General features: G+C 42.5%; 1 protein-coding gene across 1 annotated transcript in view; it reads right to left on the bottom strand.

The window, feature by feature from the left end:
* wdr11 (WD repeat domain 11) overlaps positions 1 to 25,757 on the bottom strand; it is a 50,871-nt gene extending 25,114 nt beyond the window's left edge. The window contains exons 1-11 of the mRNA XM_070977531.1: positions 25,554 to 25,757; positions 24,170 to 24,281; positions 21,501 to 21,654; positions 21,068 to 21,241; positions 20,662 to 20,863; positions 17,164 to 17,329; positions 14,716 to 14,818; positions 13,863 to 14,061; positions 12,657 to 12,757; positions 9,959 to 10,135; positions 780 to 864 (exon numbers count right to left, since the gene is read on the bottom strand). Of these exons, the coding sequence (XP_070833632.1) occupies positions 780 to 864; positions 9,959 to 10,135; positions 12,657 to 12,757; positions 13,863 to 14,061; positions 14,716 to 14,818; positions 17,164 to 17,329; positions 20,662 to 20,863; positions 21,068 to 21,241; positions 21,501 to 21,654; positions 24,170 to 24,281; positions 25,554 to 25,639 (1,559 nt within the window). The 5' untranslated portion in view covers positions 25,640 to 25,757. The remainder of the gene's footprint in view (positions 1 to 779; positions 865 to 9,958; positions 10,136 to 12,656; positions 12,758 to 13,862; positions 14,062 to 14,715; positions 14,819 to 17,163; positions 17,330 to 20,661; positions 20,864 to 21,067; positions 21,242 to 21,500; positions 21,655 to 24,169; positions 24,282 to 25,553) is intronic.
* Positions 25,758 to 26,301: the final 544 nt, after the last annotated feature.

Below are 26,301 nucleotides of genomic sequence, written 5' to 3'. Positions count from 1 at the left end.
CCACCTACGGCACCACCTACCTATCTTCTGTGTTCATGCCAAGGCTGGTAACAAGTGATTTCTTACATAGTCTCCCATATTCTTCACCTTTCACAGCCTACATGTATCTGTAATTTTGCCATCAGAACACAAACTTGCTTTTGCTGAGTCGAGTGGAGTTGAGCATTAAGACGCTGTGGAAAAGACCGATAAGAAACAGGAAGTATTTCTTTTTGTGACCTATATGACTCTCACAACGCTACTACCGTCTTGATGTTTGGCCTTAAGCTTAACTAAAACATGGCGATTGGGATGTTTTTGTTAAGCGTTTTGCAGACTGCATCATACAGCAGGAAAATCTTGTAAAAATCTAGATCACGTACACTATACCTTTAACCACTATCTTCATGTCCATTTGATTTGATTCTTTTTATTTTGCTTGTTGTGCTCTTTATTTGTTGGAGCCAAGAGTACCCAGCTCAGCTCTGAAAAGATATTCAGATAAAGCAAATAAAGCAAGCCAAGGAATTCTTTCTCTCACACACAAGAGCTGACATGGCACTTGAAATCTCTGATTGCCAATCGCCTCTGCAAACTCTAATGGGCCTGAAAACAATCAACAGAAAATCAATCCGCCTCGAGCTGACTACCGGCAACAGGGGTTCATCTAACGAGCCATTTTACAGATATTTCATCCAAAGGGTACCATGAGTGCATACTCTTGTTTACCAGTGGGAACTGAACTGCTGACCCTGGAAATGCATTGTTGCACAAACGTAAGTATGAAGCAAAGATCTTACCTGACTTCACAAGAGTGGACACTGAGCTCTTTGTGGAGAAGACCACTGGTCAGGTTATAGACCAGTACAGAGCCATTACTGGTGCCTGAGAAGAGGAGACAGGGATGGAAGAAGTATGAGACAGGCTGCTGCAGAAAGACAAGAGGTCACAAGGCATACAGTTACTTATCTTAGCAGCATCTCCCCTCCAGCGGGATCAGAGAGACGGTGTGTCAGTGTGACAGCCCTGTCTGTTTCCTGTCAGCGCAGTAGGTGTGGATAGAGGCAGCACATCAAACCCTGTGTCACTCAGCTCACAGCCTGAAAACGCTGCACTGTTTCATCTGCTGCTGGGGAAACAGCACAATAGCTCCATGCCTCCCCAAACTCCCCCTGATTAAATACTGCAGGTGACATGTGACACTGTGATCAGAACCTCTGAGGCACTTTGACAAAGCGGTGTGTTTTCCACATTTGCTCACACTGAACTCTGACTTCTTTCTGATGTTTTCCATTCAGGTGAAAAGTTTCTCAATATTAAAAGTTAAAATCCACTTTTTTTAGCCTATGCAGAGAACATTGATGTTTTGGAGCGACGGCCACCTGGCAGTGATGATTTCAAATAATTTTGCATTTTCTGGGGATTTGAGCAAGTCATGTCGCATTTCAGCTCAAGAGCACGTTTCACTGATTAAGCTGAATATTTTGTGTGTGTTTGTATCATGAGTATTGCTCACTGATTTGTTTTGGTGATTACTTCAAATTTATACTTTTACATTTTAACAAAGCAAGTAAAAAAAGGCCTAATTTTCACTTTCAGCTTTGAACCATAAGCCAATATCCTCCTCACCATGTGAAAATTTCCATTAAATGATTAGAAAAGCCTTTTCATGGTTTTAAACAATGCCTTGTGCTAATTTTACATTAGTGGGAAAACAATTGAGGTTATGACCCAAGCAAATACGTTAAAAATTAGAACAACTAAAATAATTACTCAGTTCTAGAACATAAAAACAAAACTTTGTAGCAGATGTGAAAGCAAATCAAAAATCCATTCTTGTGATGTTTGGAAAGTGTTTGGATTTTGGGATTTATTTTATTTCTGTTGTGAATGAGGACGGGTGCAGGGGCACATTTACTTCTGGTAAATTATTCTGAGCGTGATGGAATTGGGCGGATGTGTCCAATCCCTCTGCAAAGGACTGCTCAGTCTGCACTGGGCCTCTGAGAGACGACCACATACTGACACAACATCTGGAGGTGGTGATAGGCAGCGCTGCATAGGCATCTGTGTGTGTGTCATCCCCTCCTGCTCCCTCTGTAGCTGATAGATGGCATGTAGTGCTAGAATGTAGGATGTTCAGCAGGAAGTCGGGCGATCAGGAAGTGGGTGGATGCAGATAAACATACACACTCCTATCCCCGAGCTGCCTCCCAGCCAAGGTTTGCTTACTTTGATCAAGATGATCAAAAAGATGCTGCCCCTCCAAATGGCCTGATGAGGCAGGAGACAAAAATGGTTGAAAAGACTTAATTTTCATTGAGGGGCAGATATTTTAATTATATGACGAGAAATAGACAATGGCCTCTTTACCCACAACGCAGAACATAGAAGCAAAAGCAACGTATTCAGGTCAGCCACTCTTCAGTTAGATCAATCAAAAATATGCAATTTGCGAGTTGCATTGTGGATGCTGCCAGTGTTTGGCTGTGGTTCAGTTGATGCTCCATAGTTTACTCCAAGACGAATGCAAAATAGCACTTTGATGCCACTTTGATGCTTTAAATGATATTAAAGCATTTTTGCTGTTTTGAGTCAGTAAAACAGGTTTGATAATAAATCAGGTTCTAAAATACTGCATTTACTACTCACTTACTATACTCAGTCTTTCTTGCTAAAAGTTAGATGAGAAGAATGACATCACTCTCATGTCTGCACACCAGAAGTCTATTAGCTTAGCTTAGCATCTAGACTGGAAACAGAGGGAAAAGCTAGCCTGGCTCTGAGAAATGTTACAAATTTCCTACCAGCATGTCTTAGGGAATGTGAACAATGCTTTTCCCAGCTGAAAACACCTTGAGAGAGCTTTTGGGTTGCTATGATATGGAGTATCAGAAGTGACAATTTGTGCTGCAAATACCTAATTCTGCAGACAGTTTGAGTTTCTAGCAAAGGTGAAATGGGAGTAAGTGCATGTTCTAAGCGTCTCAAACTAGCCCTTTAATTTTGGTCACTGTTAAAATCACGCTCAGTGTCATCAGAATACACTGAGGGGATGATTCTCAATTAATCTTCTAATACATTCAACAACTTACTAAAGGTGCTGCACACCTAGCGGGGCACCATGGATCTGTCCTGTATCTGTGGTATGTTTTCAATCATAATAAAGCCCATACAAGTCTGAAACTGATTACATCATTTTTATTTATTCCCTGTACTTGCAGTCTGACTTCATCCAATATTCTCAGTTAAAGCACTGACTTGATGGATTCCTCTAGAGTAGCAAATGATAGGAATGTTTTTCTTGCATCATTTGGTTAATTAAAATTAAACCTGGCATCAATCCAAAAACTAACATGTTCTGACACCAGGCGCAGCTGATGACAGCGCTGGACTATCCTCAGCTGAACCCAGCTCTACACGAAAGTGTGAGGTGGAAGAAGATAATGTGTCCTCTGAACTGGAGGCTTTGAAAAGACTCTTAGGTGAACGGTAAACTGTAACTGATATTCCTGTTGACAGACCGCTGGAGCTGAGAATGAGAATCAGTTCGTCCGATAATTGTTTTGCTTTCTGAGGTGCATGCCTCAGAAGCTGCCTTCATATCAGTACGTGCATGTGCTTATTTCCCACATTTTGCAGTTGACGAGTAGAAATTTTTGCCATGTTGATACTTTATCCTACTCTTAATGCAGTTTCACTTTGCAGATCCAAACAATGCAGCAAAGAATAGCTGTCGGGCAAGCACGCATAAATAAATTAGGCATGCCACCATCAGATGATTAGGAATGGATGTCAGCTTGTCAGTGTTTGTGTACATGTCACTAAAAAGGAAGGCTGTGGGCCTTTTACCTATCTGTAATGGAGCTGTCAGTGCTCACACAGATTACAGCTTTTTAGACAGGAGACCAGGAAGCATTGCTTCTGGGTATCTGGGCTGGCTGCACAGCTTTCTTGTGGAGGCAAAGAGTGGCAGGAAGGAAAAGTGAGTGATGGAAATACAGAAACAGAGATGGAAATCCCTGCCTTCTGTCTAATTGTAATGAAACTGTGGCTGGTAATTTCAACCCCCAGTGCTTTCACGCCATCAGCAGTGAGCTCATGTCTTGCTGTATTTGCACCTAGTGGAAGGTGTAAAAATTTGGTTTCCCTTGGCCGTTCCTCTGACTAGTGTCGCATCACTGAGTCCTCCTTATGACTCAGCCACACATTAGGGGGAAGCCTACTGCAGACTGGAACACAGGCCAAGAAAGAGACTGAGCTGTATCCGCCGAGTGCTCGTGGATCGCTCTGGATTTAGTGATCAGGCATATTCTCTGGTAAACACCAGAGGTGACAGATGCCAGCACCTGCCAGAACACCTGTCACAGCCCCAACCTCGACATCATTACTGAGGAGGTGACGATTGCAATCGCAAGCCAGCAATGTTTTCAATTTCTAAAGCATGACAGTGAGGTCAAGGACCAGATTTCTAGGATCACTGTAACTTCTACTTAGTTACCGGATATCTTTTTATTTTTCCTTATTTTTTTTATTCTTCCTTTTTTTTATTTAGATTTTTTTATGCATTTTCTCTATTTTCCTGTGTAGCTTTGCACATTCAACTTTAATTTGTGGTGTGAGAGCTTATCTTATCTTAATTCTAATCCATTTTTTAAATTGTATTAAATTTATTTTATTTAGTACAGTAGTTTCTAAGCACATGTCCATATATTTTTAAAACTGTGTTTTTCTTACCTACCTCAGGTCAGCTTAGCTTAAGTTGTGTGTGTTTTGTGATATTTGAATTGCTGCTGTAACACTGTAATTTCCTTCAGGGGATCGATAAAATACTCGATCTATCTATCTAACTGCGCTAATATGAGAAACTAGCTAGAAATGAAATATGCCAGCCTCAAGATACCATTTTAATTAAACATAAATCGCCTGGACATCGCCTCCACCTTTCAGCAGAGACGTGTCCTCCATCTAAATCCCCAATGTAATTATCCAGTCCTCCAAACTTACTATTCACAAGCCAGCTCACAGGAAGTGGAACAAAAGGCACATTTCAATAATGCAGCTAAAGACTGTTTAACAACTTGACTCTGCAAGACGACTATGGGGACCAGACAAATGATGTGCATAGAAAACTCAATCGCCTTATTCTACTTTTAGATTCAGAATGCCACTGGGTCCCAGCTGTGCCGAGTCAACCCCACACCATCTGCGGTGTGATGTGGTCCGACTGCACCGGCTGCAGAATTCACAAACTGGTTGGAGTAATAAAAAAAAAAAAAAAAAGGAAAAAGACAGATCTCTGACAAAAAAGTGATTTTGAAATCAGTGCTTTTGAGAGAATGATGGGTGTTGTTCTTTCGGTACACCCGAGACAAACCTGTAAATAACAGATGGACACAGGCAGTGCTCGTCCCTTTAGGCCTTTTAGATCCATTGCAGTCATTAAGAAATAATGTCCGTCAACTTAAGAGATCTCTGTGTCCCACCATGGTGGACGTGATGCACATAGAGACAAAGAGACCCAGAGCAAACGGCTGTAAGATGTGTAGGTTAAATGTGTTATTATTCATCTGCTTGTCTGTGGGTCTGAGGGAGGCAATGTATCTTTGAGCTGTGATTAATTCATGTGGGCTACGTCAGGGGACTGAGCGTAGCCTATTTTTCAGCTTGACAACTAAACTGAAGGTTTGCCACGTTGGGGAGAGAACAGCAGTGCGCCTATGCCTTAAATGGAATTTGGTGCACAGGCAGGAGGGTGCACGCACGCATGCACGCACACACTAACATACACACACACACATAAAGAAACAGACAGACATATTAAAACAGGGACACGTTACATACACAAATCTGCTCTTAATTTCCCATCCAAATTGAGACTTTCATAATTTTATGCATCATTACTGTGGGGGAGATATGGGAACAGCTTTTGAAGAAAATTGCTATGCCGATCTAAAACAAATAAATCCAAACTTTCACCACCGCTCTCTGCCTCTCGCCTAGCAGCTGTCTCGGGGGAGTAATAACAGAGGCTGATATTTCAGATTAACTCTACGGCTTTTGCATCATTTGCTGAGACGGCACAGTCAGATTCGATGGACTGCTGCTCACTTTCTGCCTCAAAGAGTCAAATTCACGGCAATGACTTGTATATTCTGATGCACTGATGTGCGCGTTTCAGTTTTTAACCCAAAAGACGAGAATCTGCAATGCGTCCAGAGGGTTCAACGAGAGTGTAAGTGCGAAGTTGTTTTGCTGCAGCCTTAATAGTTCACCTTAATTGGATGAAGAAGAGAATAATAAAAGACAACATTTAAAGCCAAATTTAAATTAAACTACTTTGAGCAACACTGGGAATCGCTGACTGGGACATTGTTGAAAGATTCATTCACACTGACAGATCCCTTAGGCAGAGCATATGAATGAGTATATCTGATAATTGCATTGCTGTTCTGGGTAAAGACCTGCTTGAACTTAATACTCTCCTTCATATCAGTAGCTGTTAATTTCCTGTTTTGTGATGACATGGTGTTTAAGGGTCTTGCTCTGCTGCTATTCATTACCAGTGCTTATTATGTCTTATTTTTTACACTCCAACCACAAATGCACATTGATAAAGGACCTGGACGTGCAAGCAATAAAAATGTGTAGATGCAGCTGCATAATCATTCAGCCCTATGACCCTCAAAGCTCTCCTCTCTCACTGGATGTCATGTCATTACTCAAACCAGACAAGCTTCTCTCATTCAATGACCAAATCTGTGGTTGTTGCAGTGATGACATGATGAATGACAACAACTGATGTTTTCTAAAACCACAGTTTAGAAAACAGCCACTGTTGAACCACGACAGATGACAGAAACACACCACACACACGAAGAGCAGCTCTATGCAAAACATCCATACAGAAAAGCTATTTTTATGCTTCAGCTATTCAAATATTAAATATGTATGTATTTTATTTATGTCAGTGGGGGAAGCAAATAAGTTCAGGGATATGCACTTTACTTGGGTATTCCTATTTAATGCCACTTTATACATCTAACTCTAGTACAGTTCAGAGGGAAATATTGTACTTTGGACTACTATATGTAATGCTTTGAAACACCTTCCTTTTACTTTGTTACTTTAAACATATAAAACATATATACTCACATGTTTAATACTATTTGTACATAACCTTCTATAGTTATTTTTTAATACATTTTTATCCATTGTTGATTTTATTCTGGATTTCTTTAATTGCCTATTTGAAATACTTCTGTTTTCTACCCCTTAATAAAGTGTTATCTTATCTTAACCCACAGAGAAATGAAAAGCTCTCATTGGTCAGGTAGTAGACTAAATTTTCAGTCATGCTAGTAGGCGGGTTTAGGGATGGCAATATCTGTCTGTTGGTCAACCAATTTGGTCCAGTCTTAAATGTCTCAATAGATGGTAAATGGACTGCATGGTGTGAATTTACATAACTTGATCTAGTGCATCTGGCAAATTTCAATGTGTCCAATATTTTTGTTTGTGACCAAATACCTGCAAACTAATGACACTCCCATCAGCCTCATCTGAACTTTGTGTTCAGTGCTGATGTTAGCATGGTCCTTGCTTAAGATCTGCTGTTTAACATTATAACTGGGAGCATAATAGCATGCTGATGTTAGCATTTCACTGAAATCACCTCTGGTACTGAGTACAGCCTCATAGAGCTTCTAGTGTGCCTGTAGACTTTGTTTTAGTGTGCTTGTGTAATGCTTTATTAAGGTAGCGCCTTGTGTTTGCTGCTGCTTTGACAGTGGAAGTAAAACAACATTTGACAACTGAAGACACATGCATATGAATATTATTGAGACAGAATTGTTTCTTACTGGACAGTTCAAACGCATGTTCTAAACTGTGTTAGTGCTTTCCTCCAGTCCCAATACGCTTGAAATGCTGGTCACAGCGTGAAGACTTTTCTCTAGTACGGATGAGCTGATAAAGCTTTAGGTCATCTAAGTGACTGACACTCTTCCCACACTGGTCACAGAGTCTTCAAATGTGATTATTGATGAAAACTACACCCACACAGGTCACACACGTATGGATTTTTTCCAGTGTGGACATGCTGATGTTGATCCTCCATTTATACTCTACTCGACCTCATCGTGAGGTCTGTCTGAGCTTGTGCAGGTCTGTTTGTGTGAAGAAAAAAAAACACGAGTGTATGAGGGTATTAAATGGTAAATTCTTCCCAATAACACAGATAGAGCTGTACTGCTACTGGAAACATTGGACATGGCAGAAGTGAAAAATGGAGTGGGGACTCTTTTGTCAAGTCTACTTTTGTCTCTGTGAAACCTGGGAATGCATTCTGGCTCCTACACAATGGTGGCCTAATAACCACACTGAGGGATCTTCAAGATCAGTTTTATCAGCTGGAAATGAGATATTTTGAAATCGTGCACATAGTGGCTTTAAAGAACACACGATCATTTTAATGATGCTGGTATAAAGTGAGGAGTTAGGGATCATCCCTGAAGGAGGTAGGAGCTGGTAGTGAGAATAGCTAGTCAGGAAGCTGAAAGTAGTTTTTGGACCTGAAATCAGCCTGTCAGATTGTAGTTAGTGGCTCCAGGAGCTGGTTGCATCAACTGTTAAGAAGTTGAAAGTAGCCTAGATACAATATCATTCACTCATTTTATTTAGTAAGTGAAGATTTATGTTGCATTATTAACATGACTACTACCACTGAGCAACAAATACATTTTCAAATTCTACACATAGTGTGAGTAAAGCAACTCTCTGCCCATGATCTGGTAACTAGCATTAAGCAGACATAAGAGAAAGAGCATTGCTCTGGAGTAATGCTTTAGAAGTAATACACAGGCTTTGTGTGTGCATTTCTAAATATCTGCAGCTTAAAAATTAACTAATGCTTTAATTGGATAATACAAATGGAACAATAAAACAAGTGTAGCTATTATAGTTAGTCACTACTTTCATTGATGATTTCACCAAACACCAAAACTTACAGTTTAAAATCAGTAACTAAACTCCCAGTAAGCTAACAACGGTTGCTTCCAGGGCTTTCTATCTGACAGGCAAACAGTGTTCCTTTGTCTGGATTGAAATTTTCCTGATGATACACTTCACCTATAGACCATTAACTACAAAGTAAACATCCGAAGAAAGCTTGTTCTTTCTTACCGTTTAAGTGCGAATGTAGTTCTGCAGGTTAATGGAGGTCGTCATAGTCACAGAGGTTTGACAGATATGCTGAGGGTCTCCATGGTAACCAAGGTCCAATCCAATTCACAATTCCAAAATAAACACGCCGAAACCATGGAAGAGTCCATGCAGTAAATATGTGAGTCCTGACAGTTTCGCAACATCGCACCCGGAGCAAAGCTTTGAGCCACAATAACACATTTAACGACAAAGGGTCATTATGGGTATTTGTCACTTCATGCAGCTGTGTAAGTAAACTACAGCCCACTGACTGTAAAATGTGAGTCAAACATTCAGAGAGCCTTTTCACTCCTCACATGGACCAACAACAACTTCATATCTACCAGAGCTGGATGAAATGCATGAACTGTCTGGAATCGCAGAGCATTTCTCTCACACTTAACTCAGCACTATATTAAATGATAGATAGAGTGCACAATCCATTGAGCAGTTCTAGATGTAACAGCCATTAATCTTGATGAGAAGGACGCAGCATTCACGCAACATTTAGTATGTTCAGTAAAACTATTTGCTGGCAAGGCTGTGACAAAGTCACGAAAACACAAAAGCAGTTCATTTATTATTGATTTTCTCCATGAACTGCAGCACTGATGCAACTGCTTTTAATCTGAAAGAGTGACACATCATGAAGAAACAAAACAACACATTGGACACGAGTGCAAAAATTCGTTTTTCTTTTGTAGTGGTGTCTTGCTCATTTTGTTTGTCCATGTGTGTGTGTGTGAGCGTGTGTCAGTGGTGCACTGTCACCTACCTACAGCCAGCAGGGGTTGGTAGTGGTTGATGTTTTTGGTGGTAAGAGGTGGACACATGCGGATGGAAAATGGCGGCAGCGGCAGACCAGACAGCAGGCCAGTCAGCAGGAACTTCAGCTGGACCTCTTGCTGATTGGATGATATAGGAGGAGCCTCACCAGCTATCAAGGTCTGACCTGGAGATAAATACAGCATGATTTGCACTGCTGCAGCAACACCAGAGGCGTCTATGAAATGTCATTTTTCTTTAAAGTTTTTGGAATTTCTTTCATCTTAACCCAGGGCAAAAAATCTGCAACAAATCAGTGTAACAGCTTGACATCTGTTCACTAAATGACATCAGAACAGTTTATGTAACTGAAGTTGCAATTGGGAATGTGTGACGAGGCTGTTTGCCCCTGATCCTTTAACACTGTGCTCGTGTAATATTTCAACAAATGTTAAAATTAGTCAAGCTGATCCAGTTAAGATTCTTGGCAGCTGAAAAAGTCTACATTAAGAAAATATGGCCTGAATCATGACTTTACTTCAATTGTTCTCTGTACATTTTATACTGTGTTTTATGGTATTTTGTATAATGTGTGTAGAGGGAGTATTTTCAGGCTGTGAATGTTTGGGAAGGACGGTCTGGACAGGATTTAACAGCTACTCTGGAGCAACCATCCGTATGCATATGTCATGAAAACTGCTGGCAGCAGTTTATTTGTCTGTGCCAGTCCTTCACTCGCTTGCAAAAATGTGCATTAGGAATCGGTTACACTATTTCAATGAAGCAGAGACATTTTTGAGTGTCAGCCCACCTGCAGCACTGTGCCTTACCATAAACAAAGACATCAGATACATTTCAATAAGGAAATAAAGCACAAACTACTAACTACCAGCTGAAGCTTCCTGATGTACCCACAGTGACAACATCAGCTAATGAACAGCATCTCTCTCCACAACTCCAGATGAGGCTGCATATACATGAGACAGACACGGTGTCCTAATTTTGTGCAGGTGTGACTCGTCCTACATTCGTCCTGTGCCACTGTATCATCAGCACCCTGATGAAGGCATAAGCTGAACCATGTTGGAACAGAGCACAGAGAGAAGTGTGTGATCACCGTTCCCTCTTCTTTTCAGAATTCTAGACACCTATTTGTAACTGAGCTCATTAACAAAAAAAAACTTTCAACTTGGCCTTACTGATCTGAGGTAGAAAAGCTCGCACAATTTTAGAGTGCGACTGGAGCCGGCAGAAAACAACATACTGCTGCTTTCTTCAAGCTGTGGCCAGGTGGGCAGCTTTAATCATCCGAAGGATTGACTTCAGACAATTAAGCCACAGACCCATTCGGGACTTCATTTCAGTACGCTTCTAATACCAGACCATACATATGAGATCCAGCACACACACACCCTGTTTTTACTGAGGCATGCATTTTGATGGCAATGCCACAATCAGACGGTTAATGGCTACATTTTATACGTCCTAAATGAGCAATCCTCTCCTTTTGTGCATTTGCTGCAGGGCTTTAGGACATCCTCTGAGGGTGCAACAACCTTGAAGTTATAATTGCCACTGGTTGAAAAATCCATTTAGTTTTCATTTCATGCACTACAATAACCTTCTTTGCATTGGAACATTGGACATTTAATGTCTCTAAATGAGCGTCACTGCAGTGCACTGAAGACACAATAAAATGAGATGAGGACATAATTCTGCGCAAACCAATGCATCGCTAAAAAACAAACCATATATACAAATAAGTCTTTCTAGGCCTACGGCGATGATGAGGTTTGCGTTTGCCTGACTGATGCCCTTCTTGTGTCAGAAAATCAGATTTTAACAGCAAGTTAACTTCTCACAGAATTTAGCAACCTGCAGGCCAGTGACATTCCCTCATAACAAGAGCTTTCGTAAGCAACTGTCAGATAGAGCTTTTGCTGCAGGCAGCAGCTTGCTCGAATCTGTGTGTGTGTGTGTGTGTGTGTGTGTGTGTGTGTGTGTGTGTGTGTGTGTGTGGGGAGTGACAGCAAAATCCCCCCCTCTTATGCCAGCATAACTACTACTGCTCCAACTCCCCAAGGCCCTCCGCTCACTGGCAGTTCAACTCTCGCTGAATACGACTGAAAAAATGCAAAAAAAAAAAAAAAAAAATAGGAACAAACAAAAAACGTCCTGAGTCTCATTACTATTCTGTACCCACGTTCATCTTTTGATAGGCAGCTCTGCTCTAAATCACCAGGGAGGAGAGAGAGGGTGAGTGGACTAGAGAGAGAGAGACAGAGATGGAAACACATCATAAGCAAAAGGATGAGACAAAAGTGAAAGAGAGGAAGGGCCAAGCACCCATGGGACTCTTTGTGCAGAGCTGCTCAGACTGGGGAATAACGGCGGGCTGTGCGGTGTGCAGAGGAGTCACACATGAAAGCAGAAAGTGAAGGGGTGCCCCGAGGCGCACACAACTAACCGAGGTACAACAAAAGAGAACGAAGGCCTGCGCACAAAAACACATATGTACATGTAACCACACTCACACACATACACGAGCCTCCTTCGTTCTTTTTAGCTTTCACGTCCTCGTTCAAAAATGAAAGTCATCCTGTGGAGAGAGAGTCACTTTGCCTTGGAAACGCTAACATGACGGTGCTGCAGACACCCACACGTCCAGTGCTTGCTATACGGCGCCGATAGAGTGTGTAAGGTCGTACCGATCATGCTGTTGAGAGAGAGATCCTGAATCCTTTTCTGGTTTGGACCCAGTGGAGCTCCACAAAACGACACGGGGGAGTAGAGCGGCGAAAGGCCCGAACTGACAAGAGGGAGAGAGAGGGAAATCTCATTACATACAGCCTGAAAGCATGACACACCTCTGTTATTCAAAGGGATGAATGAATTTTGCTTGTGCATTGGCGCAATGATGTGATGTGCTTTTTAAGAAATTACCACACCAGAGGAAGACAGCAGGGTTCACAGGGGATGACATGTGTACTGATTGCTTGTATTGATTAGATGCCGCTCCATAAAAAACAGAGATGATTACTGGAAACATTATTCATGACTGCTGCAAACGGTGCTGGAGCGCACACGGTCGGGGCCTGACCTCTGATCGAACAGGTACAGCAGAGCGAAACATCGCGCTCTGACTAACTCATCTTAATTCATCTCTGCACGCTCAGCGCGCCGTGACAACACCATCTCACAGAGAGAGTGTGATGATTCATGTCGGTGTATCAAACCATCTTTTCAGGATTTGTTTTGGCTTTCAAATCGAAACAGCGTGCGCCAGAATGTTACGGCAATCACAAGGAAGCATCTGATTATTAATTTAGTGGAGCGTGAAAGACAATTGCCATCATCTGCGCAGTCCTGAAATAGAAAGCCCACCTGTCTGCAACTTCAAGCAAATAAATCAGACAAGTCTATAATAAGACGATTCATCACAACGTGGCTGAAAGCACGAGCATGTCACCGCTCTTTAAGTCAGTGCTGTAGATTTCTCTCGTTTGCCCAAAATAAATCCTAGTTTTGGTTCGCTCACGGGCAGAAACCTCTCTCTGCCTCACGCAGGAATCTAACTTGAGAGAGAAATACAAAACTGTCTCCTCGACAGCAGCAAGGGAGCGCTCCATCAAAGGGAAGCAGGGCTCATCAACGATAGCTAAACTCCGTGCAACCCCCACCTGCACTACTCACTAAGAAGACTAAATATAGCTCAAAGGATTATGCAGTTTAAAGTCAGTTTAAGTCACCTCAGAAAATATTAAAACTTTTAACCATTACCTCTCCCTGCCATTTCAGCCACCATCTAATAAACTGTAATGCAGCTTTGCAGAATTATTTGTGTGTGTGTGTGTGTGTGTGTGTGTGTGTGTGTGTGTGTGTGTGTGTGTGTGTGTGTGTGTGTGTGTGTATACCTAGGATTGGCAGCAGCCCTGCCAGTGTGTGCTTTGAGCTCCCACAGCATGACTCTGCCGTCGCTGACCATTAGCGAAGCGTTGTTTTCATTGACAGGGCAGATAACCATGCGGTACGGCCGGACCGTCTTGGTGACTCGGATGGCATCGCACTGAGAACGCAGGTCGTACACAAGCTCGTGGACGCTCTGCTCAGGATCTGAGGGAGAGGAGGAGGCAGAGATCAGAGAAACAGAAGGAGATAAGGGTGGTTAAAAAGGTAGAGGGAGACAGTATGAGAGTGTGGGGGAGTGGAAAAGAAAGAAGAATGGCAGGCCGATAAACAAACGAATGAGATGGAATCAGAGCAAATTCGTGAAGGCAGGAATGGAAGGGGACACAAACAAGGAGGAAAGAAAAGAGAAAACGTGGGAGAGGACATTCAGTCAAAAGTAAAGGGAATAGAGATAGAAACCGATTGGGAGACTGGTGAAGACAAGTGTGAGAGGAGGAGGAGGAGCAGAGGAGAGAGATACAGAGAAGGATTTAAAGAGATAAGAAAGAAATAAGCAAATAAATAAGTGCATGAGAGTCTCACAAAGGGAAATGGCAAGAAATAGAAAAATGAGTAGCATGGAAGAGATAGCAAGGAGAGTAAGTGAGGGAGATTCAGAGAGACAGTGGACTCCCATTGGCCTATAAGACACTGAGCCAAAGATGAATGAGAAAGTAAGAGGCTAAATGTCCACTGGAGCAGAGACAGGCTGCAGGCTCTGACCGCAGTGCCGGTCGGCACAGGGCTGAGAGCGCTTTGTGAGTGAGTAATGTGCCGTGTGTGCGTGTGTGTGCCTGTCTCTACAAAGGGGAGTCATACCTGCTGCTTCCTCTGGAGCGGTAGTGGAGCGACACACTCGGAGGGTGATACACCCGTTCTCATGGAGACAGTAGAGGGCGTCCCGCTGAGCGCAGGGAATCACCTAAATGCAGGGAGTCAGGGAAACGGGTGATGATGCGTTCATGATCACGTTTACCAACGGTCTCCTGAAGGCGAAGCGTTTAACAGGTGGTGTAAAGTTTGCTCTTAGCACACACTGAGGAATCTGTAGCATATTCACCAACACGTGTCATTCTGCTGATTTACTGCAAACACGAATGTAAACGAACGCCACCCGCCCTTATGTTGATCTGAAAAGGATGGGTTTTTAACTTGTTAGTCAGCACAGACAGGCAGAATCAGGCCTGTAAATAACAAATTTACCTTGTGTTCAATTCATTAATTATTCATTTAGTCTAACAATGTCAGAAAATAGTAAAGAATCCCCATCACAATTTACCCAAGGTGACGTCTTCGCCTCGCTTCCTTTGTCCAACCAACAGTCCAAAACCAGAAGAGAGTCGATTTACAATAAGAAAATAACAGAACAGTCAAATTGGAGAGTTTTCAAGACTTTTCAACGGACTGTCAAAATAGCCGCAGATAGAGTTTCTGTCGATTATCGATTAAAGTGTTTCTACATAGAACAAAAACATAATTTGTTGTTAGGTTAGCAGCTGAGCAGATGTGATGGTGATAGCTTTTGCTTTCAAGATAACTGGCTCAATGCGCCCTCAATGGATGAAACAAGCAGAGGCGATCCGCTCTGAGACGCTTGTGTGCAGAGGATCGATCGTGCCAAACAACACCAGAGATACGACGCTCAGCACAGTTTCAACTTTCCAGCAGAGGAACGGAGTTTGAGTGGAACTGGGGGTACTGCCTGCAGTTCCAGTAATTAAATGGCGTTTTCCATTTATCATTTTTCAATTTTGAGCATCTTTTTGAGCAATCGCTTTTGCTGTTCTTTCTCCATCAATCACTTTCAACCCAGATCCCCACCACATGCATTACAGTGATAGATTTCAGCTTGGATTGCATTCGATGTACAGCTGTCGTGTACCTGATGAACTAGCAACTCTGTGTACATTGTTCATGTGCCAAATCTGACAGTGTGCCGTATACATGCACTTGTTACCCTGTTTTTCTTTGGCCCTTCTACACTCCAGCCTGGACTTTTGCTGAAGCTGTGTCATCAGTCATGCAAATTGGCTGCGTGACAAGCACTTTATAACACTTAGAGAAAGGGAGGCGCCAGCCGGGCAGAGCTGGACGGCTGAGTAATACCCCTCTACACCCGTTCCGTGATTTCAGACTTATTCTGCGACTACAAAGGCTTGTTCTCCACCTTTGTTCTGTTGAACCATGGATGCATTTATTGAAACAGGATCGCTGACAACCCCTGAAAAAACGCACACTTTATAAAAGTAAAATAAAATGACTGAACGCAGTTTCACACAGAGAAAATGTCAATTGGCCATAGCGATGAAGTGATGCACAGAAAACGGAGTCCTCCCGTGGTTTTGCATTTGAAAAGGCATATTGTGCCTTAAATAGAGTAGAACCACCGCAGTGAAAAGCGTGAGTTGGACTCAGAGAAATGATAAGCCACCACAACGGTCATTCCCTCACAGACAGACCCAGAGTTGGGAGCGAGAGCGGAGTGAATAGAGCGACATTAGGGGACAGTTTCTGTTCCATTACTGGCTCTGCAGCTGTGACAAATCCTTTATCTAACACCCCCCACAGCATTCATCAATTTTCAATTAGAAATCCAGACTCCAAAAGATGGGAATTGGCACCTAAAGGTCACTGGTGCTGCTGAATACGACCACAGAGAGGAAGCAAGAAGTCAGGCGGTGCGTAGCGCCGGTGAGACTTTTTTTTTTTGTTGCTGTGGCTCAGCACTGCGTGGCCCTGCTGTGCAGCCGTCAGACCTTGATGAGGTGAGCGGTGAGAGGGAGGGAGGAAAAGTAGAGAACTTTATCATTCATGGCAGGGGAATTGGCTTCCTGGAAGAATCATCCATAAAAAAAAGGACAGATTTTGGTAAAGCCCTTCGAGTAATGCAATAAAGCAGAAACTCTGCACTGGGTTCATTTGAGGGGAGGAGAAAGATGGTGAAGTGGGAAGTGTGAAGAATGAAGAAGCACAGCCTTCCTTTCATTTATCTCACTTACACCAACCGACACATCAGTGCAAACATTGTGCATGTTGTCTTTGCTTGGAACTTTCGAATGCGCAGCAGGAACGTTGAAACGCATTAGAAAACGCGCTGAGAGCTGACAGATTTCTGACCTTGAAAAATTCCCGCAATTAACAAATGAATCACCTCATTTCAACTGACAGTGAACGTGGAAAATAATTAGTGCATCCTCCTTCTGATTCGTGAGCTTTATAGGGATCCTAATTACACAGAATTTGCTGTCTGTGTATGCGGCGCCTCACCTGAATGAAGGGCACACCCGAGCGCTCAATGGCCACCACGCCCACTGTCTGGCTGAGCTCCAGGTCCAGGATGAGGATCTCTCGGGGATAAAGCAGCAGCATGTGGTTCCTCTTGGACGGCAGGTAGGACAGCTGGAGGCAGTCGTTCAGCGTCACCGCCTCCGCACTGAGAGCGCCACAAAGCAGAGGGAGGATGGGAATTCATTTAGGTTATTATTATTAATCTTAAGTGGGAAATATCTAGAATGCACTTGGAAGAGCATGAAATGCATTTATTAATTTGTTGATATATTAGCTGATTCCTACAGTGGCCAGTGTTGTTGATGCTTGTTATAAACTCAATCTACAGCACACAAGACATTTTCAAAGAGGTGAACATTTTAATGAGTGGAAATGAAGGTCGGGATGCATTGCCAGTCTTACTCTGCAGACACATCGCCAAAGATATAATGAGTCTCTGCTGTAACAACAAATGCGCATGAAATATGCAAATATGATGTTGGCCAACGTGACGATGGATAAGACAGTAAAAACAAGTTTAATAAGAACTGTCTCATTTCTAACATCAACGTGATCTTTATTCATGTTTTCTATACAAAAGGCTGAATAAATTAGTTACTACTGCTGTGATCTCCGTGAGTCACAGACAAATGAGGGAGAACTTAAAAGTGAATTTGGTCTAATGATGGAAGGCTGATGAATTAAGCAGCGTCAGACAAAAACCCTCCTGTTACTTTCAGTCCTAAGAATGTTAAACTAAGCCTGTGTGCTGTGACTTCTTTCATGTGTGTTTAATTTAAAATAAAATGCTATTTTCCACGGCAGCAGCCAGGTGAGATCTCTCCATATGACCAGAAAGCAGTCACAAATGTTTAGCGGTTCAGTCAAGAAAGATCAGAGGGGCTGATTTTCACAGAATCTACAAGCGGGGCCGTGGCCATAACTCATTCCCACAGCTTCATTTCTCCAGGTCACCATGAGATCAAATAAAGGCGAGACAAACTTTATAGCACAATGGAGATCATTATCACCCAGGGAAAGCGTGACAGATAAAATGGACTCAATAGGGCACCCTTTAAGAGATGCTGAGCTAAATCACACTGTTACCAGCTTACTGAAGTCAGGAGACGCAGAGATAGAGGCTGAAATGACTGAGCCACCAAAGGCAAAACATCAGAGGGAAACAGCAAGAATTCTGTATCTTAGATGCAAAAGAAAGCAACAGATCTTCAGAGAGGAAAAACAGAAAAGAGAAGAAAAGTAACCCCAAACCCTCCCAAAATATTCAGCTGTCCAATTTCCAAAACATCACACAGTCCTCACATCTCCCTCTCTCGCCCTCTCTGCTGTGAACAAGAATGAAGGCTGCAGCAGTCAGTGGATCATACATAGTGATACACATGTATTCATGTGTGCACTCACACACACACGCACACACACACACACACACACAGAGTGTGAGTTGTAAAAGGTGGGTGTGCTAGCACTGTAGGCTACCTCAGACGACTGAACTTTCAAAGAACTCTCGGCTCCTCCTGTTATATACTCTTCTCAAACCAACAGAAATGACCCAAAGGACATTAAATAAGGTGTCTCTGCATTATGATGTCAGCTTGAGCTCCTGATGTTTAGACAATCCAGAAAAAAATCACACAAATTGATACTGGCAGGCAGTGGTGTGCGAATCAGAATTTGGCTTGGATTTGCACATGAGCACTGAATATGTGCATAATTCTGTTTTCTAACTGGGGCCCTGTGGTCTTGGTGAAGAGAAGATGAGCTGGTCTCCATTGGACGTGGGTAAGAAAAAAACAACAACAACAACTTGCCCACTTCGTGTCCTTCTTGAACTTTAGGTTACTGATCTTTTGTTCTTTTCACCTCCGACGCAGAGGTTATTTCTCGGTTTGGTTTGCTTGTCAGCAGGATTACAGAAAAACTACTGGCCTGATTTTCATGAAACTTGTAGGAGAATACGCTAATTATTTTACATTTTGTTTAACATTGTGAAAAGCCATTAAGGGTATTTGGTCCTGATGGAACAAATACCACAAAGTTCAATCGGGACAAAAACTGTAGGAAATACAGTGAGTCCACATTCACAGGCACCAGTAATCCTGTAGGCTAGAATACACACACAGAAAGCAGTGGTTATGGAGCACTGAGAAACAACAGAAATCTTCCTTTGTTTTCAAATCCCACTGTTGTCAGGTACAGCGTGAAGCCCATTTGTGCTATCTTGATAAAGGGACTGGCCTGATGAGGCACTAATGTGCATGATGTAGTACTGTATTCAACGAGTTTCTGATAACAGCCTGGGTGAGCAGAGTCCTGTTTAAACTCCCATCTATCAACACAGGCAGACATAGCCAGAGAGGAGAGATAGTGTAACACCCAAAATGACAAATACCCAAAATCGACACACAGACAAAGGTAGACTGACGGAATACAGCAATTACACACAGCGTGAAAGGTGAGGGAGGAACGTGTCAATTACCAATGGACGACACAAAGACTGAAATGGGAGGTGAGATACAAAATAAAGACAAGTAAGATTAATGGAGTGTTTGCTATTACAGCTGGTTGGGTGGGTGGACAGAGAGGCCGGGGTGCTGCGGCTATAAATAAGCTTGTTTGACAGTCACAACCGCTCAGGCAGGAAGCTGCCAGCACATCAAACAAGCCTTTGGTTCCTGATCTGTCGAAACTTTTGGAAAGTAACGCCTTACACAATTTTACAAGTTTGTCACTTAATGGCATGAAAATCAGGTTAGCTGCTGCCTCATACGTGTTTCAGCGTTAAAAAGCAATGTAGTGAATCTGCCAAATGATCAAGTCTTTCCTGCTCTTCAGGGAAATGTAGACTCCTGACACTTAACTTGATTCACCACCAGATCTAAGCTTAACCGAAATGACACTTCATCCCAAAAAAAAGCTTCAATTTGAACAGGGTCAAATCGATCAGTGTCAAACCATGATGGGGACAAAAACACTGCAGCGTTCCAACAAACCACAACACAAACAGGCTGACTCAACCTATTGAGAGCTCATCCAAACGATGGCGCAGCATTAATGTGCTCCCTTGACTGCGTCTTTTTACTTTGCATTGCACACTCATATCTTATGGGACGAAAACTTTGACTAATCAAACAAGACATATTCAGTGCCTGAATATGTTGCCCGGCAGCAGAGGACACACTGTAAGGTAATTAACACATGCTGACAGGTGCAGAATCACTGCAGGTCAAGGGCGCATACATACCCTTTGTAGCTGAAGATGTCCTGAGCCTGATAAATTGTCTGTCTGAGAAAATTATCTCTCAGAACTTTGAATATAAAACTCCAATGAGTTGACCCTGAAAAACGCCTTTCAGTCCCAGTTGCACTTGAAATGCAGAGCAGGTTATGAGAGATCTATGAGCAAGACTGTTTAAATATGCAATAAATGTATTCACGTTTAAAATACAGATCTGGAAGCAAAAAGTCAGAGGCTCTTACGTGGGCTTTTCATTGGTGATGAGCACTTTGACCTTGTTGAGGGCCTTCTTGGCGCCGGTAGGGGCCGGGGCAGCAGCGGGCGCAGGCTTGCTGTGGGCAGGGCTTGCATGGGGGCTGGCGATGTAGACTTTTTTGCCGGCGCTGCCCGGTGGCTTGGAGTAGCTGAAGTCTGTGATAAAGACTATTCCTTCACTGGTCAACACTGCCAAGTAAAATAAAAAAAATAAAAAACATTATGAAGATGCATATACTCTCACAGGTGTGTTAGCAACTCTATATCTGATACATGTTAAGATATATTTGAGCTTCAGCTGCAATATAGAGACAAGACATGTATATGTGGGCGAGAAAGTGAAGAAGTGAAACGGTGGAGAAACTAAGGCTGAGTCAGATGTTGTTCACCTACACGCCATGTTGGAGGGGTCAAAGGGGTCAAAGGAAAAGGAGAGGATGTTCTCAGCGTAGCTCTTCTTCCACAGCTTGGTGCCTGTGTCTCCGTTCCACAGAACGATGTAGTTGGGAGGGTGGATGGCTAACAGCAAATCGCGAGATGCATCCTGATTCCACAACCACTCCAAATCTGGCAGAGAAAGAAAGCAAGGCAGAGAGGAGAAAGCGGGGATGAAGAGGATGGAGGCGTAGTGTGCGCCGGGAGGACAGGCAGAATGACGGTGAGAGCATCTTAATGAAAACAAATGGCCAACAGCAGCTCATTGTTTCTCCTTGGCAGCACTGGCAGGGAAATGTCCCCCTTCTGTACAGAGCTGGGGGACAGAGAATCAATCCAAGGCTACATGACGGTAAAGGTATCGTGGGGTGCTTCCTGGAAGATCTCTTACCCTGGATGGGCTTGGAGTGCTCCTGGATCTCACAGTGGGCAGTGCCGCTGACCACATCCCACACTATGATCTTCCCCGAGGCGTCTCCCGAAGCCAGTCGCAGACAGTAGGGAGAGCTCAAGTTGTGGTAGTAGTTTTCCCTGGACCATTTCACCTACCAAACACAAAACATATGCTGAGTATCTGGAGGTCACTACAAAAACACTGCAAGATTTTCCCATTTGTGTAAAGAAAGTAAACAACAGAAGCTGACGGTGCTAACGTTTTTCAGACAGGAAAGGTCATGAATTTCACTAATTACACAACCAAAACAAACAGCAAACCTAACCCGCACAGGTCTTGTTCTGCATTAGCGCTTCACAGATTTTAACTAATAACCAGCGCACAGAAAATTGAGGCTTCAGGCAGCCAAACGCAGAAAATTGACGAATAAGGACACAAACCATATAGGAGGCGCAAAACATTGAAATGCAGCCAATGCAATCTCTACACTTAAGAAGACAAATGACTCTATGAACAAGTTGCTGTTTAAATAATTGATTCTGTCTGTGTATTTGTTCTGAATGAGCATGCTCTTTACCGTGGCTGCTGCTTCTTTTTTTTTTTCTTATGGCAGGCTAGGTGGTGAGGAATGGCCCAGTGCTGTGGCTGTGGTGCTTTACAAGATTAAAGTGTGCTTTGGAGTGAGGAATGAGAGCCTTGGATTGAGCCCATGCACTGATAATCACTGTAGAATTTATTGCCCATTATATACCTTTCTACAAAACACACAAACATTTATACACACATACCCACACACACGCGCACACACACACACAATAGGAGACTCCATCAGTTCAGAAGCTCTGTGTTGGCTTAAACAGTGAAGCAGAGCTGAACCTGTCTGCCAGAGAGGGACGAAAACAACTTAGCTCAAGGTCACACAATCCTGACATTAATACTCAGTGAAAAAATATCACTCCATCAGCAGGAATATGATTATGTTTCATCTGGAAAGCACACAACCAGCAAAGAACAAACATATATGTGAAGGACATGCAGTATGACATGCAGTAAGTGCACTGAAGACATTAAAACACTTCATATACACATGTGCTAACTTAAAGTGGAACAAGTGTCCCATGACAGAATTTATCCATTCAGTGAATTCTTTTCACACTACTCAGACTAAATTGTCACATTAATTCTTCAACGCAAACTTAAAGTTGTCAGTTATTTCTTCCTTCTTATGTTTGCTTAGCTTAGCTTAACTTATCGGCATATATCAATTTCTATTGTGCAGCTATTACTCAGTTACCTGATTAATCAATTGAAAAAAAGTTAACTGGCAACAATCCTATAATCAATAAATTGGTCCATTCATTTCTCCCAGAATAAATGTCAAATATTTGTCATTTCCACCCTCTCAAACTGGAGGGTTATCTGCTGTCCTTTGATTGGCCACGACATTCCTGTGGGTTCTGGGAAATTGCGACGGGCATTCTTCACAATTATTCCACATTTTATCATCAAATCAAATCAAACTTTATCTATGTGGCAGTTTTCATACTTAAAAGCAACACAAAAATGCCTCACAGAGGCTAAAAACAACAAAGAAGAGAACCCAGCCCTCCCACCCCCATAAATACATTCAGAGACACGCACGCATGCACGCACGCAGACACACACCCGCGCACACACCCATACAAGGCAAGGAATAAGCCACCTTTGGGGGCCATCCACACTGAGAGGGCCCCTGGCCCATGACTAGGGAGCACCATCCGAAACCACCCCGACCCAGGCAGACAGGAGGTCCCACACCGAGGTGCAGAGGCCCCCAGCCATCCAGGCCAGAGCTGTCCCCTCGGCAGCGCCCCCATCAGTAGACCAAAAGCAGCTCCCAGTGTGGGGGGCCCCCATGAGGAAACGCTGCAACTAAAGACCAAGGGACTAAGACATAAACATAAAATAAAATGAAATGAATAAATGAAATGAATAGTAATCAAACATGTCATTAAAACATGCAACTAAAATAAGATACAAATAAAGATTAAATATGATAGGAAGTGTGATTAAAGGAATAAGATAAAACAAACAAATCAATTGAAAGCCTGATTAAAAAGGTGGAGTTTGAGCCTCTTTTTAAAAACATCAATAGTCTCTGTGGCCCTAAGGTTCTCCGGCAGGCTGTTCCACAATCGGGGGCCATAATAACTAAAAGCCGCCTCCCCGTGTGTTTTAGTTCGTACTTTTGGTATGGTTAAGAGGCCAGTGCCGGATGAACCTCAGGGTCCGCGAGGGTTGATAGGGTAAAAGTAGGTCAGATAAATAAGAAGGCCAGAGACCGTTAAGACATTTAAAAACTAATAAAAGAAGCTTAAAATCTATCCTGAAACGCACGGGGAGCCAATGCAGTGATTTTAAAACTGGTGTAATGTGCTCCCACCCTCTGGTCCTCGTCAGCACTCGTGCGGCTGAATTCTGTAGTAACTGAAGATTGGAGATACTCTTTTAGGGAAGAACAGAGAGCAGGGCATTACAGTAATCTAAACGATTTTATAGACTAAACAATTCATCTTTTAATTGACAAAAATAACCAGGAGAGTGACTGAAATGAAAATAATCATTAGCTGCAACCATACAAGGGAGGAAACAATGCAACTGATGAAAAAACGTTTATTTAAACTCACCTTGACCACGTTAGCTTTGTGCCTCTCCAACACCTGGATGGTCTGGGATGTCTTTGGATCGATGATGAGAATACTGGAGTGACATCCCTGAGCTATTAGCCCCTGCCAACCCCTGCAGTAAATGAAATCCAAGGAGAATGACAGGAAGGGGAGAGTAACACATAAAGAAGAAGATGAACGATGAGGCCGGTGTGTGAACTGAAAGTTCTTCCCACCACAGATTAAATGAGGAAGCTAGAGCCAAGTGCACGAGACCACGTAAAGCAAATTTCAAGGTGTGAATTTAAACATTTGTCTTTTTGACCGAACACTGGTTTGCATAACTCATGCCATGAATTCAGGAGAGATTATACAAACCAGTGTAATCTCTCCTATGAATACAGTATTTCTTGAAAGCTGTGTCTGCATGGCTGCTTTGGACTCAATGCCTATACCTTCCTCTTTCAGTGCGCAACGGTGCATACTGTACAACATCTGCATGCACATGTGGCTGGACCTCGAGCAGACTGCAGAAGAATCAGAGCTACACTACAACTACTACAACTACACATCGAGTTATGAAACTCAAATATAAGAGATTTTCAAGTCCTGGTGCAGTAAGCTGAATATAATTCACATGACTAGAAATCAAAACAGGGAGATAATAACAGAAAAACGACAACCACACATATCTACCATAAATTCACATGCTGTCCACCTGCATGAGACAAACAGTATCGACAACATTTAGACTTCGGGCTGGACGATAAGCAAAAAAATAAAACAAAATAAAAATCAGATCGCCATAATCTTATTGTGATTGCTATATGAGCCACAATTTTAGTGGGATGGTAATATTAGCATGCTGCTCCTGCTATTGCACTTGACCATACTGCAAATTTGTCAATATTTCGTCATGTGTTCAGTTCTATTGACAAAAAGTATTTCATTAAAGTTGGTTAATGTTAACTGAGACCTCTCAGTTGTAAATATTGCAAAATTGAATGTATGACATGTCAGCTCCCTGTATGATGAATAAAACTTGCAACCCTTATCTAAAATCTTAATACTTAAGCACTGCGGTACCTTCAGCGAGTTCACACTGCAGTCACACTCTGCTCAGTCACTACGGGAGGATGTGGCTTAAATACACAAGGCCCAGCAAAATGTCACATCACATCACATGACACAAGACACCCTACATGCTTTTCTGTTTGGATATGAAAAATCTACATCATCAGCATCAATGTTCACTGTAATCTCTATAAGCAGCAATGAAAGGAAACAATACAATGAAACGCATACAGTGTAATTAGCAGGGTCGTAAACATTACCTGTCAGTCGCACATACTGACTAAATGGACCAGCTACAAAATAATGCTAACGGAAGAGGAGCAGTGCTCACCAATCAACGGCGGTTTTATTCTGCAAGTTGAGAGTGCCAGTCAACGTCCGAGCCGCGAGTTTGATGTTGACAGTGTACGGAATCATTATTGTTGATCAGTATTTAGGATACATTAACTGTTTTTGACCATGAGCGGCTACAGTTCATTAGCTCATACGGAGCGGTTCTGTTGAGAATTCTAACAGGAAGTGATACGGTGCATCTAAATAGGAGACCGTGTGGAAACAAATCCCAGCGCCCAGAGTTTCCGGACATCTCACGTTTGTCAATGCGGACGCCAAATGCTGGTGCTTGTTTTTTGACTATAAATTTTGTAAGGGGTACAGATGTGTCCTTATCTAATAATTTGAGAACATCTTTAACAAGTGTTTGATCTGAAAACCTAAATCTTCAGTGAAAACATTCTGTTCCATAGATGCCATTGGTGGAGTGAAAATTTAATTATGATCAAGTAGACAAGCTGGCAGCACTTGACAATGTAAATCAAATATTCAAAATCGCCTTCTGTCTACACAGAAGTTGTATTTTCATCTTAACTGGATATCACAAGTTAAATCCAAAGTATGATTACATAAAATATGTCAAATATGCCCATTTCTCTTTTCAAGGACCTGTTCAATGTGCCAAAATCTAGGACCTCAATAATTAATCAGCCTCCATTAAGGACTTCATTAGTGTGGCTTATTTCATCATTTGTAATTGTATAATGGCTTATTAAATGTTAAACAACATCCAATGACAAACAATT

This window comes from Chaetodon trifascialis, chromosome 13 (genome assembly GCF_039877785.1).
Source record: "Chaetodon trifascialis isolate fChaTrf1 chromosome 13, fChaTrf1.hap1, whole genome shotgun sequence".
Lineage (NCBI taxonomy): Eukaryota > Metazoa > Chordata > Actinopteri > Chaetodontiformes > Chaetodontidae > Chaetodon > Chaetodon trifascialis.
The sequence above is the reverse complement of the archived record's forward strand: the minus strand, read 5'-3'. Positions and strand labels throughout refer to the sequence as shown.